The following is an 11538-nucleotide window of genomic DNA, read 5'->3' as shown; positions in this document are numbered from 1 at the left end:
GTACCCGCCCTCTCCATTACCTTAGATTCAACGGCAGATTCGAAGCTTCATCAATCCCGTTTCTTCCGTGATTGATGTTGTCAAATTGCTAGCCAAGATAGATCCCCATGCATAACTTTCAGTAAAATGATCGTATGCTTCTCTGATCGTGTTGCACAGCATTCTTCTTACGTGTGGATGTTGTGTGTCTATTTTTTGGAGATACAAATTTGGGTTCATATTTGTCGTTCTATGGATGCTCTAAATTCTTTTCTGTATGCTAGGACACTCATGGGATCCTCGATGGGAAAGTCTGTAGCCGTATCTCGCAATAGCCCAGCCGCGAGTACATATAAGACATCACCACTGATCGGTACTTGCATCCACATGCCATTTGTTTAGGCCCAAGGTAGAGACTCACTCTGTCTGCTGGCAGGACTCAGCATCATATGGCCCGTATGGCTATTTGATCATCATGCTCTATTGAAGCCGACACTGGGCATATTCAACCGATCTTTTGGAATGGCGACGACCCTTGGACGCAGACCACTGGTCGGACAAAGACTGCCTCGCCTCTTTCGGGTTTAGAGACACATAGGCAATTACATGGTCGCCCATTCATAGTCGAGTTGGATGTTCGGCAGCCTCCACCTTCCAATTCATGCTTTGGAACCGGAACAGAGCCTATAACTGTCGTTGAATATGACGACAACGACGCTCGTCGTCGAGTTTGTGGTTGTTTTCCTTCTTTAGCAAGTCCTCATCCACCCGTCGCCTCACGGTAGACAGAAACCGCCCTATTCGCACCCACCGTCACAAACTTCTCGGCCTTTTGTCTCTCGACGCCAGAATCGCCCTTTGGTAACCACTTGACGCACCACAAGCCCTGGTCACTTTCACTGTGCGTGGCCACACAAGTCCGTCTCTCAATATCCCACACTTTGACCTTTCCGTCCAAAGCCCCGCTTAAAAGATACTGACCTGTATGACTCCAGTCCAAGCTGGTGATCCAGGCAGCATGACCGGTGAGATTGGCGACCTGCTCGCCTGAACTCGGATCGTACAGCGAGATGATGCGGGCGTCTCCAGCGGCGGCGAGAAGAGTTGACATGGGAGAGAAAGTAACGGCCCGGACGGGTTTGATGAGACCTGGCAATGAGTGAAGGAGACGGTTTGTGGCGGTGGAAAACACGTAGATGTTTCCGGATTCGTGCCCGCTGGCAACGAAGCGACCATCGGGAGACTAGGATGACATATGAAGATTAGCTTGAGTCTTTCGGATCGGTTGCGTCGAGGAGCAGGCGTTCTGTGCGGCAATGACACGTACCAAGTCGACTGCCATGCCAAAACTGCCTTTAGTCTCGTAGTCCCTGATCTTTTTATTCTTGTCGGCCAAGTCATATACACCCACTCGCCCATCATATGTCGTCGCCGCAAGATATTGTCCGTCGGCCGACAAGGCAATAGCCCAGACTTCACCCGCTTTTTTGTCGCTCGTGATTTCCGAGTCTTGCTTCCATATACCCTCTGTGAAATTCCAGACTTTGGCTTCGCCTCCGAACCCCGCACTCACGGCCCGCGTGCCATTCTTGCTGGTCGCGAGGTGGTGGACACCTAATTTGTGCGCGTCGCTGAGGCTTTGGTCGATCGGGAAATCGTCCTTGTTGGTAGAGAAGATCTTGATGGATGGTTGACCTGAGCCGGTGAGAATTTGGGTAGGTGTGGTTGCGAGAGAGAAGATGTCGCTAGGGTGGGCTGGAAAGGAGATATTAGTAACTTGGTTGGAGAGATCGGAGTGAAGGGTCTGTGGTATTACCCTCGTCAATCGTATGTTGAGCGAGATACTGTTTGGACTGTAAACAGGGCAATTAGTTAGCTGGAAACTTGGTGGATGCGACGCCGATGGTGACTAACCATTGTCGTAGCGGTTGAGATGCATCTCAGTACACGCTGTAAGGATCACCCGAGAAGTACACGGCGATTGACAAATGGTCAGTCGGGGTCGAGGGTCAAGAGGATTAGAGGAATGAATGCAACGACGTTCTTTAAACATTTATTCTTTGGACTCAAAATTACTGTACACATGACGTAATTTTACATGATTCTGTAATGGAAAGCCTCCCGCCAAATCGTGGACCACTTCCCCATTTCGATTCCTAGCTTTCGGTAGTGACACAGAAGTGTCAGACAATGTCCCCAAATGTCATGGAACCCAGTGGCATGCATAAAGGTCATGAGGCTATTCTCCGCATGTCCTTCTCTGACAGTAAGGGCCTGGAAACTTCCGTACCGCTCGAGTCAAGTGACGCGGAGGCGGACAACATAATCCATTCCCATTCCACAGGCCGCCAGTGATTTGCGACCTCCGACAAGCGATTGGAGTGGTTGGGATGTATGCGATAGATCGGCACCGGGCCAAGGACAGCTGGATGTGTATGCTACTGCTTGTGAGTTGCGAAAACGGTTCTCTAGATGGCTGCCCATTGTCGTAAATGCGCACCCACGGATTATACTGTCTTTTCTGTTGTTGATGCGACCTCTTGCTTACTCTCCGTCGTAGATTTGTTCTGCATTTCTGCCTCTAATTGTCTTTCGAGCTCCGCGCGTGCCAGACTTTCTCCACGTTCAATAGCTCTTTGAGAGTCACCGATCCATTTCGCCTTGATATCTGCACAAAATGTTAGAGACGAACAGCAGCAGCTCGCATTGATTATGACATACTCTTAACACAATATGGACATAACAAATGGGCCCGCTTCGGCTGGCCACATCCCGGGCAAGTATTGACCGCGGTCACATCTTTCAAAGCCTTTCCAGCTAATTGCCGATGGCGGCGCTTCATGTGAGATGTCTTTTTCTTGGGTACCGCCTTGAGAATTCCATCCCAGATGTCCGAAATCAGTCCTGGAAGGTTTATCGAAATGGCTGGGATGGTGATAGAGGCTGATACAAGTGTCCGAGTTGCCCATGAGGGAGAGACTGATGAGAGAAAAGGTCGCTGTAGGAATTGGGCTAGACGAGCGCCTGTCCCTGCTGCGGTCAGAGCCATCTTGGTCAATGGCTCAGGACGGCGAAGGCTCCAGCAGGATAAATGAGAGGGTGTGGAGTGGGAGAGGCGTTCAGAACAAATTTGTACAATCCTTGAACGGAATCCGAAATTATTAGGATGTGCAGCAGCATCTGTGATACTGCACTATGAAGTATAATGCGGCACCTGAGTCTGCGGCACTGGGTCACTGCTCCGCGCTTGAACAAGACCTGAGGGGCCCCCAAATTGCGCCGTAGAAGGGGAATTGGAGCCGTAACGTCACTTAATTGGTCCTGAGCCTAACTCTAGTACCGTGAGCTAGGCGTGCTGGGGTAGCCTAAGGTTGTTCCTGAACCTGACGATAGGGAGAATGGGCACGAATGGGTTAGTGGCCGCTTGCACTAAACGGGCTTTGGATGCACTTCAGACCAATGCGAACCCACCAGCCAAAAAATAGGGGACGTTCCCTGACTTGAGAGACTCAACAGTGCCTTCGTGTCAAACTCCTGTCCATCTGGGGAAATTTATCGCTGTCGCAACTTCCTCGTATGACCCATACTTTCCGATTCTCAACCTGTCACTGTCGGCATCATTGACCTCGCTTGTTAAACTGCAAGAATTTGTCAACCTCGCCCGCCCACGACTCCGTCCGCCTTGATCTTCTCGAAACCAGAATGACAATGGCGTTGCCTGCAGGGAACGCAGTCTTTCCACGAAGCCACGTCGGTTTCGACTCCATCACCCAGCAAATCGAGAAGAAGCTGTTGAAGAGAGGTTTCCAATTCAATGTCATCTGCGTTGGTAAGGATGTGATCTCGGGAGGATATGTATTTGATCTAACTGAAATTGCAGGTCAAACAGGATTGGGAAAGTCGACTTTGATTAACACCATCTTCGCATCCCACCTTATCGATTCCAAGGGCCGCTTGCGTCCTGATGAGCAAAGCCGTTCGACCACTGAGATTCAGACAGTGTCCCATGGTCCGTTGAGACTCTTCCTTACCATGCATCACCTATTTTCTGACTGTCCTTAGTGATCGAGGAGAATGGCGTCCGATTAAGACTGAACATTGTCGATACCCCAGGCTACGGAGACTTGGTCAACAACGATCGATGGTAAGTCAGCTCTCGCAAAACGCAAGGATTGCGCCGTCTAATACTCTTCAGCTGGGATCCCATCGTCAAATACATCAAAGACCAACATTCGGCCTATCTGCGGAAAGAATTGACCGCTCAAAGAGAACGATACATCCAAGACACTCGCATTCACTGCTGCCTCTTCTTCATTCAGCCTTCAGGCCACGCCCTCAAACCCATTGACATTGTCGTTCTCAAGAAACTGTCTGATGTGGTCAACGTGGTTCCTGTCATCGCCAAGGCCGACTCGCTCACCCTTGAAGAGCGCCGTGCGTTCAAGGAGCGCATCAAGGAGGAGTTTGCCTTCCACAACTTGAAGATGTATCCATATGACAACGAAGAGTTGGATGACGAGGAAAGAGCCACAAACACGACTATCAAGGATATCATCCCATTTGCTGTGGTGGGCAGCGAGAAGACAATCATTGTTAACGGCAAGCAAGTCCGTGGACGACAGAACAAGTGGGGCGTCATCAACGTCGAAGATGAGAACCACTCTGAATTCGTCTACCTTCGAAACTTCCTCACTCGTACCCATCTCCAGGACTTGATCGAAACCACCAGCCAGATCCACTACGAAACCTTCCGAGCTAAGCAGCTGTTGGCACTCAAGGAAAGCAGCGCAGGCCTGTCCGGGAGCAGACCCATCAGCCCAGCAGCTGACCGGGAGCTGAGCAGGGGCTCGCAGCGGATGACCATGAATGGATACTAAGTCTGACTGATCTGTGTGGTTGGATGTGACGAGCAAAAGCGAGTGGTGGCAAAATTCAAGGTCTTGCGGTGAAGAATGAGCCTCGCTGAGGATCTTGATGTCCATTTCCCATGACGGGGCAATTTCTGATGTAGCGTCTATTGAGAGCGGGTCTTTCGTCCTTGACAAGGTGTGGTATAATATTTCTCATGACAATTCTTTCTATCTTGCTGTGTCTAAAAAATGTCTAACTAGACTCGTCTATCGCATTGCTGTACTCATCATTCGTATCTCTGGAGGACACGACCTCTGTCGGCCAGCCTGCCCTCAAGGAGCAGAAATGTCTTTCATGACCCACTCATCCAGTTCCTTGAAAGTGGCATCCAAATCATCATTGATGATGACCTTGTCGTTCTTGCCTTCTGTCTTGCAGTACTCCATCTCGTTCTTGGCCTGTGCCAACCGCTTCTGGATTGAATCTTCACTGGTATCTCCACGGCCACGCAGTCGACGTTCTAGCTCAGCGACGCTTGGGGGCTGAATGAAACAGATTCTAGGGTTCAGCGGGCTTTTCTTGAGTTGCTTGACACCCTCCATCTCAATGTCAAAGATGCATATTCTCTTGCCTTCAGCTGTAGTTCCGTCGATGCTCTTGCCTTTGCCATCGGCAACATCCTGAACCGCCGCTTTCGATGAGCCATAGTAGTTTCCTCCGAATTTAGCGTGTTCCACGAACGCATTCTCCTCGATCAACTTCTCAAAGGCATCCGTAGTGGTGAAGTGGTAGTGGACGCCATCTTCTTCGCCTGGGCGAGGCTTCCGCGTCGTGTGGGAAACGCTGAAACCGAACAGATCGGGGTGCTGAGAGAAAAGGCGTTTGAGGAGTGTGGATTTTCCAGTGCCAGAAGGGCCTGAGAGGACGATGGGTCGGAGGGCGGTTATGTCAGTCATGGTTGGCCGGTGAGAGGAGAAAGATCTAGCCGTTCGAGACGCTAAATGCTTGCTGATCGAGGGAGGAATTCTAAGATGTTTTGTGTTCATCAAAGGAATGGCCGTGGAGCGTGGGAAAGACCTGAATTGAGACGAGACTGGTGAAATGGCGTTGTGATAGAGCAACAATAAAGTACAAGCGGTGGAGCAGCAGCATCTCAGATTAATCCCCACGGCGAAGGCCGAGAAGCCTGAGGGGCCCGAGGCGCCGCCTATTATTAGCTTGGCAGGGGCATCCGCTCTTTAAGCTTGTACGCGGCCGAGGGGCCTAATAAGTTATAATCGTCGCGTCACGACCTTCGCCCCATGCGTATTTCTTGTTTCCTGCAAAACCCATCTAATGCGAGTCCACCCCATCGACGTCTCAACATTCCCATGGAGACTCCGGACGCAGAGTCTGTGGACAACACATCTCTTCCTGCAAGTAGCGAGATTGTCCCAGGTGCCGACCAGCATGAAAAAGATTCACAGCCTCAAGTGCCTGTGAGGACTTCATCTGTTCGTCGAGGGCGCCACGCGAAGGACCCACTTGGCAAGTCTGTCAATATTCAATGCCAAAAAGTCGAGGACATGATCAGTCAATTGAAGGATTACTTAGCCCAGCCAGTTGAGCAGCCAGAGCATACTACGGTTGTCATGTCTTTCCCCATGACTGCCGCCTTTTTGGTGCCGCAACGGGAAGAGATTCCGCCTCACGAGCCAGGGAAGCGGATCCAGCACATCTACAGTCCATTCAAGAAGACCGCGGTAAGCGCCATGGATGCACTGCATGAGTCCAAAGAGCCAAAGGAACAGGCCGAAGTTCAACGACTGATTTCCAAAGCCCTCGCTGAGGCGGTTCAACAAGCGGACGGATATCGGTACAGTTTCCACAATAGCTGGCTGAGCCGCGAAGACAAGGCCAATCGATTCAGTTACTATTGTAACGACTCGATCTTGAACAAGGGAAGAGCAGCCAACGAAGGGGCAGCCATGGTTCGAAACAGTGTCAAAATCCGCAAGCAGGTCTATGACTGCCAAGGTAACGCCTGTATTAAGTTCTCCGTCACCAAAATGAGCCTCGAGGTTCATTACAAGCATATACCGTTGCATAAAACCTATGATGAACGAGCACCGCCACCAAGAAGGGACAGCAAGAGGAGAAAATTGATGGAGATCTATCAGCCCGGGCTTCTGACCAAAGTTAGGGGTTACAAGTCCAAGACTTCCACGCCAAAGACCAAAGCAGCACCAGCTAAGAAACGACGCGCTACAGAGCCTCTGCCTCAGCCTCAGCCTCAGAGCGAGAGCGACGACGTGCAGCCACAGCCACGAGAGAGCAGCCTGCAGCCTCTGTTTGATTTTCTTGGTTCCGCAGACCGCGTTGCTAACGAGTCGTCGCCCGAAGCCTTGAATAATCCACCAACAGATACAGCCACTGAGGAGCCATCTATCGGAGTCGAGAATGATTCGTCGACGGATGCGGCGCGATCTAAACCCCAAAAGCATCTCTACCCTGGGATGATGTCTGGATTCATGTCTGGCAACTCGTTGAACTGGGGTCCGCCGCCTGACAGACCGAAAAAGCGATCTCAGCGGCGGGAGCGCCTTACTCCAGGCTCTCACGAACCCTCTGGACCTGTTCTTCCTCGGGCCGCCATGCTGTCTTATCTCTCTAGTCCTGCCGAACCATTTGCTGCACCGCCTGCTGCACCACCTGCTGCACCCCATGAGGTCCCTCCTTTTCTTGACGCGGCTTCGCAACTCGAAGCTCTTCGGGCGCAACTCGAAGCTGCGCATTCCAGGATACAAGATCTGGAGAGGGAGAAGACTCAATCTTCTTCTACTCCTATCAGATGGGATACGTCTACCCAACGTCCATCATACCCACCAGGGAATTATTCTCCTGCGCATCAGCAGCTGCAGCGGCCGCCAAACGCACCACAAGCTGGATATACTTTCTATCCGCAGATGGCTTCGGTTCAGTATCAGTATCCGCCCCCTCCTCCTCAATGGCCTCAACCTGCTCCAGCCGGGGCAAGGCCCCCGCCACCCCCCGGACCTTTCCCTGCCCATCCGCAACCTGGATTTCCATCGGGCCCAGCGCCTGCACCTCCTGCCGGGCCAACCAAGTCGCCTCCGACTCGCCAGACTCAAAGCCCACTAGAGGATCATGATCGAAGTCAGATGCCGGACGACGCCATCGCCGAGACAAATACTTCATCGTCAGGATAGGAATCGAGCAGAACTCATCTCAGCAGGCACCACAGGCCAGGTATGATGTTGCTCAGGCGATTATATGGCTCCTGTATTTGTGTTAGAGCGTTTTAGCGTTGCGTTATTGAGCGACTAAGCAATTCGATTGCTTCTCAGCCTACCTATAGGTACCTATTATAGCGATGGATCATCTGTATCCCGTAGTCGTAGGCGTGATTCTGATGCTTGTGGAAGTGCTACGTAGAAGGCCATATACTCCGCCGTATCATATATGCCAAGACGCTAAAGAAGTTGGAGCGGCAGATTCAGAGACTCCACCGCCGACTGCGTCTCCAACCTGGAAAAAAAGTTTGGCTGCTGGCACGGATGATTTCTGCTTATATGTCAGTACATGCCAGTTGAGATCACCAGTGTTTCCAGCTTTACCACATGAAAATCTGCCATGTCTAAGATGGCTGGGACAAAACGACCGAGCGATATCGGCGACGGTCAGTCTTCAAAGAAGGCCAAATTCGCTAATGGTTCCGGCAAGGCCCCATCACTTGGTACACAGGACGACTTTGTTCCCTTTGACAAAAGCAAAGGGCACAAGTATCCCAAACAAAATTATGGGGGAAACAAGGAGGGCCATGGGCCCCCGAATAAGAAATTTTCAGCGCCTTCTGAGCCCTATCTAGGTGGTAAGATTCTTCTACCCTCATCAGCCTTCAACCCAGAGTCGCTGACCTTTTACCAGGCGCAGGAGGAACCACCTCTCGCGAATCTCACGTCAAGCAGAAAGCCCTCGCACAAGAACGAAAGGCGGCCAAACCAAACGCCGACTTGATTCTCCGATCGAAGAAAATCTGGGAACGACTACGCCGAAAGTCCCATGTCCCCAAAGAAGAGCGTGAGACCCTAGTCAAGGAACTCTTTGAGATAATATCTGGACGAGTCAAGGACTTTGTGTTCAAGCATGACTCGGTACGAGTGATTCAGTGTGCGCTGAAATACGCCACACCTGAACAGCGAAAACAGATCGCCGGGGAATTGAGGGGCAGCTATCGAGAGTTGGCGGAATCCAAGTATGCCAAATTTCTGATTGCCAAGATGGTTGTCAACGACGACGAGGTGAAGAATGCCGTTGTGGAAGAGTTCTACGGACATGTCAAACGCCTCATTCGCCATCCAGAGGCTAGCTGGATCGTGGATGATATCTATCGAAGCATTGCTACCAAGTCGCAGAAGGCCGTGCTACTTCGAGAATGGTATGGACCAGAGTTTGTTGTATTTACCGACAACCGAAAGAGCAAATCGGACGGAGAGGTGACGGGCGACCTGTCCGATATCCTAGCACAAAACCCCGAGAAGCGTGGTCCGATCATGCAGCATCTCAAAGAAATGACGAACCAGCTGGTCCAGAAAAAGACCACCGGTTTCACCATCCTCCATGACGCCCTTCTGCAGTACTTTTTGAATTGCAAGCCTGCAAGCCCTGAGATCACCGAGTTTCTCGAGATGCTGCGGGATGATGAAGAGGGAGATTGCTACAAAAACCTGGCATTTACCAAATCTGGATCTCGCCTGGTTTGCCTTGCTCTGGCACATGAAAGTTCTAAAGGCCGACGAACAATCCTGCGGTTCTTTAAGACCCACATTCGACTGCTGGCGGAAGACCTTTACGGCCACACCGTGCTGATGACCGCGTACGATGTCATCGATGACACGGTCATGACTGGCAAAGCTATCTTTGCGGAGCTTCTTTCTCGGGACCTCGGCGAAGCAGCAGATGAAGCTCTCGTGGCATTGACGGAACATTTGACGGGCCGTGTTTCTCTCCTTTATCTCATGAGCGCAGACCCACCGAAATGGTTGTTCGTCAATGACGACGTTATCCGCCTACGTGAAGACGTTCACAAGATTCGTGCAGAGACATCCAAGAAGGACGCTGAGACTCGACGAAAAGAACTTGTCAAACAGATTTCGCAACCGCTGCTCGATCTTATTGCAAGTCATGCGAAGTTTCTAGCATCATCAAACTTGGGTTGTCAATTCATTACCGAGACATTGTTTGGAGCTATCGGTGATAAGCAGGCAGCTCTCGAAGCGGTCGCTCAGCTCAGCAATACAACCGACGACGCAGAGTCCAAGATTGTCAAGGAAGGTGCAGAAGCTGGAAAGCCTCTTCTTTCAAGCCCTGCGGTTGGGCGTATGCTGAAAGCACTGGTTCAAGGGGGCCGATTCGACAAGAGCACAAAAACGATCGTCAAATATGACCCACCTGTAGATTTCCACAACATTCTGTACGATGCAATCGTATCTCAAGGAGAGGACGAACTGGTCAACTGGGCCAATGGAGCGAACTCGTTTGTTGTGGTGGCCCTGTTGGAGACGGAAGGATTTGCAAGAAAGCAAGAAGTGGTGGATCGATTGAGAAAAGACAAGAGCAAGTTGGACAGCGAGAAGGTGGGCTCGAAGATTATTCTCGAGAAGATCTCCTAGATTAAAACTCTCTGGGAGGCGGATAGAGAAGAGGAAAAGGTCAACGGTCTAAAGGGATCATGAGAGCAATTTCATTTTGCATAAGTACCTTCCTTCGATATCAAGGTATAAATGTTTTGTATATGTCCCATGGACATCCAACCAGGCTGAGGGACCGAGGGTGCCTGGCAGTGGACGCAGGTCTTTTCACGACATACAATGAAATGCCGAAATCGACCCAGTATTACATATGACTTGAATCAATTGACCGATACAGTATGTAAATGCCGCTGATGTACATACGTATCGAGTCGTAGGGGGCTGTCTGCTTCCAGTTAGATGTGGCGGGGCCAAGGTGAGTAACCCGTATATCATACGTCTTTCTATGCGGAGGTGTGTCGGCAGTCAATAAGAATGGTCACGAGTGGTTCACCCGTACTGGTCAGTTGTCAGGTACCTGGCAAGCCAAGAGGTGGATGACGTGTAAAGCTTGAAAATCGCCTGGGTGCTCCTAGCTAACATGACCTGGCACACGGTACCTGGCAAGTGGCGCTGGCGCATATGCCGTGGCACGCTGGCACGTCACCAGCGCACCCTAGCAGTGCTAGCATTCAGTACCGAGAGGACCCCTACAAACAGGGTGCGTGGGTGTCTACCTCAGTACCTAGGCGTGTTGGACAATTCCGACAGCAGTTACACAGTTGTTTACCTACCTCCTACCTAGTAGGTACCTACTGACAAGACCCAAGAAAGGTGGAAGAGGGGCTTGCGGGTTCCTGGTGCTCCCGTTGATGGGCGGGAATGGAAGCCCAGAACTACGGCCGAGGGGCCCCACGCCATGCAAATGGGGAAACCCACCCACCTGACCGTAGAGGGTAGAGGGGTAATGTCCCTGGACCAAAGTACTGATCCATCTAAAGTTTAAGAAGAGTAAGGGCGGTGAGGAAGTAAAAGAGGCAAGGTATCAAGTGCCATTCTCTGCCTCGGAATAGATTGTTGAATTTGGACTTCTCAAGGTATTGCGATAGCTGATGAATAGATAGGCTGGATGCTGGGT

General features: G+C 51.1%; 5 protein-coding genes across 5 annotated transcripts; 3 read left to right on the top strand and 2 right to left on the bottom strand.

Moving 5' to 3' along the window:
* Positions 1-214: 214 nt before the first annotated feature.
* On the bottom strand, positions 215-1981 carry PV10_08668 (uncharacterized protein). Its single transcript, XM_016373718.1, has 4 exons — positions 1894-1981; positions 1796-1832; positions 1307-1734; positions 215-1222 (listed from the first exon to the last, which is right to left on the bottom strand). Exons 1-4 carry the CDS (start codon positions 1894-1896, stop codon positions 740-742), a joined length of 951 nt encoding a protein of 316 aa, XP_016220629.1. The 5' UTR covers positions 1897-1981; the 3' UTR covers positions 215-739.
* A 1492-nt stretch (positions 1982-3473) lies between these two features.
* On the top strand, positions 3474-5153 carry PV10_08667 (uncharacterized protein). The gene is made up of 4 exons (XM_016373717.1): positions 3474-3808; positions 3860-3988; positions 4042-4123; positions 4175-5153. The coding sequence occupies exons 1-4, from the start codon at positions 3682-3684 to the stop codon at positions 4854-4856; spliced, it is 1020 nt and encodes a 339-aa protein (XP_016220628.1). The 5' UTR covers positions 3474-3681; the 3' UTR covers positions 4857-5153.
* PV10_08666 (guanylate kinase) lies at positions 5029-5989 on the bottom strand. Its single transcript, XM_016373716.1, has one exon. The coding sequence runs from the start codon at positions 5874-5876 to the stop codon at positions 5163-5165; it is 714 nt and encodes a 237-aa protein (XP_016220627.1). The 5' UTR covers positions 5877-5989; the 3' UTR covers positions 5029-5162.
* Positions 5990-6165: 176 nt separating this feature from the next.
* On the top strand, positions 6166-8193 carry PV10_08665 (uncharacterized protein). Its single transcript, XM_016373715.1, has one exon. The coding sequence runs from the start codon at positions 6201-6203 to the stop codon at positions 8037-8039; it is 1839 nt and encodes a 612-aa protein (XP_016220626.1). The 5' UTR covers positions 6166-6200; the 3' UTR covers positions 8040-8193.
* Positions 8194-8411: 218 nt separating this feature from the next.
* PV10_08664 (uncharacterized protein) lies at positions 8412-10703 on the top strand. Its single transcript, XM_016373714.1, has 2 exons — positions 8412-8701; positions 8758-10703. The coding sequence occupies exons 1-2, from the start codon at positions 8464-8466 to the stop codon at positions 10500-10502; spliced, it is 1983 nt and encodes a 660-aa protein (XP_016220625.1). The 5' UTR covers positions 8412-8463; the 3' UTR covers positions 10503-10703.
* Positions 10704-11538: the final 835 nt, after the last annotated feature.

The sequence above is a fragment of the Exophiala mesophila genome, assembly GCF_000836275.1.
Source record: "Exophiala mesophila strain CBS 40295 unplaced genomic scaffold supercont1.6, whole genome shotgun sequence".
NCBI classification, from domain to species: Eukaryota; Fungi; Ascomycota; class Eurotiomycetes; order Chaetothyriales; family Herpotrichiellaceae; genus Exophiala; species Exophiala mesophila.
The sequence above is the reverse complement of the archived record's forward strand: the minus strand, read 5'-3'. Positions and strand labels throughout refer to the sequence as shown.

What these genes read in the sequence shown, in the direction of transcription:
- PV10_08668 (XM_016373718.1), bottom strand. An exon ending in TCAACATACGATTGACGAGG is followed by an intron (nt 1,735 to 1,795) that starts GTAATACCACAG and finishes TCTCCTTTCCAG; the next exon opens with CCCACCCTAGCGACATCTTC. An exon ending in TTGGCATGGCAGTCGACTTG is followed by an intron (nt 1,223 to 1,306) that starts GTACGTGTCATT and finishes ATGTCATCCTAG; the next exon opens with TCTCCCGATGGTCGCTTCGT.
- PV10_08667 (XM_016373717.1), top strand. Translation starts at nt 3,682, where the DNA reads ATGACAATGGCGTTGCCTGCAGGGAACGCAGTCTTTCCACGAAGCCAC. An exon ending in ATTCAATGTCATCTGCGTTG is followed by an intron (nt 3,809 to 3,859) that starts GTAAGGATGTGA and finishes CTGAAATTGCAG; the next exon opens with GTCAAACAGGATTGGGAAAG. An exon ending in GATTCAGACAGTGTCCCATG is followed by an intron (nt 3,989 to 4,041) that starts GTCCGTTGAGAC and finishes GACTGTCCTTAG; the next exon opens with TGATCGAGGAGAATGGCGTC.
- PV10_08666 (XM_016373716.1), bottom strand. Translation starts at nt 5,876, where the DNA reads ATGAACACAAAACATCTTAGAATTCCTCCCTCGATCAGCAAGCATTTA.
- PV10_08665 (XM_016373715.1), top strand. Translation starts at nt 6,201, where the DNA reads ATGGAGACTCCGGACGCAGAGTCTGTGGACAACACATCTCTTCCTGCA.
- PV10_08664 (XM_016373714.1), top strand. Translation starts at nt 8,464, where the DNA reads ATGTCTAAGATGGCTGGGACAAAACGACCGAGCGATATCGGCGACGGT. An exon ending in TTCTGAGCCCTATCTAGGTG is followed by an intron (nt 8,702 to 8,757) that starts GTAAGATTCTTC and finishes ACCTTTTACCAG; the next exon opens with GCGCAGGAGGAACCACCTCT.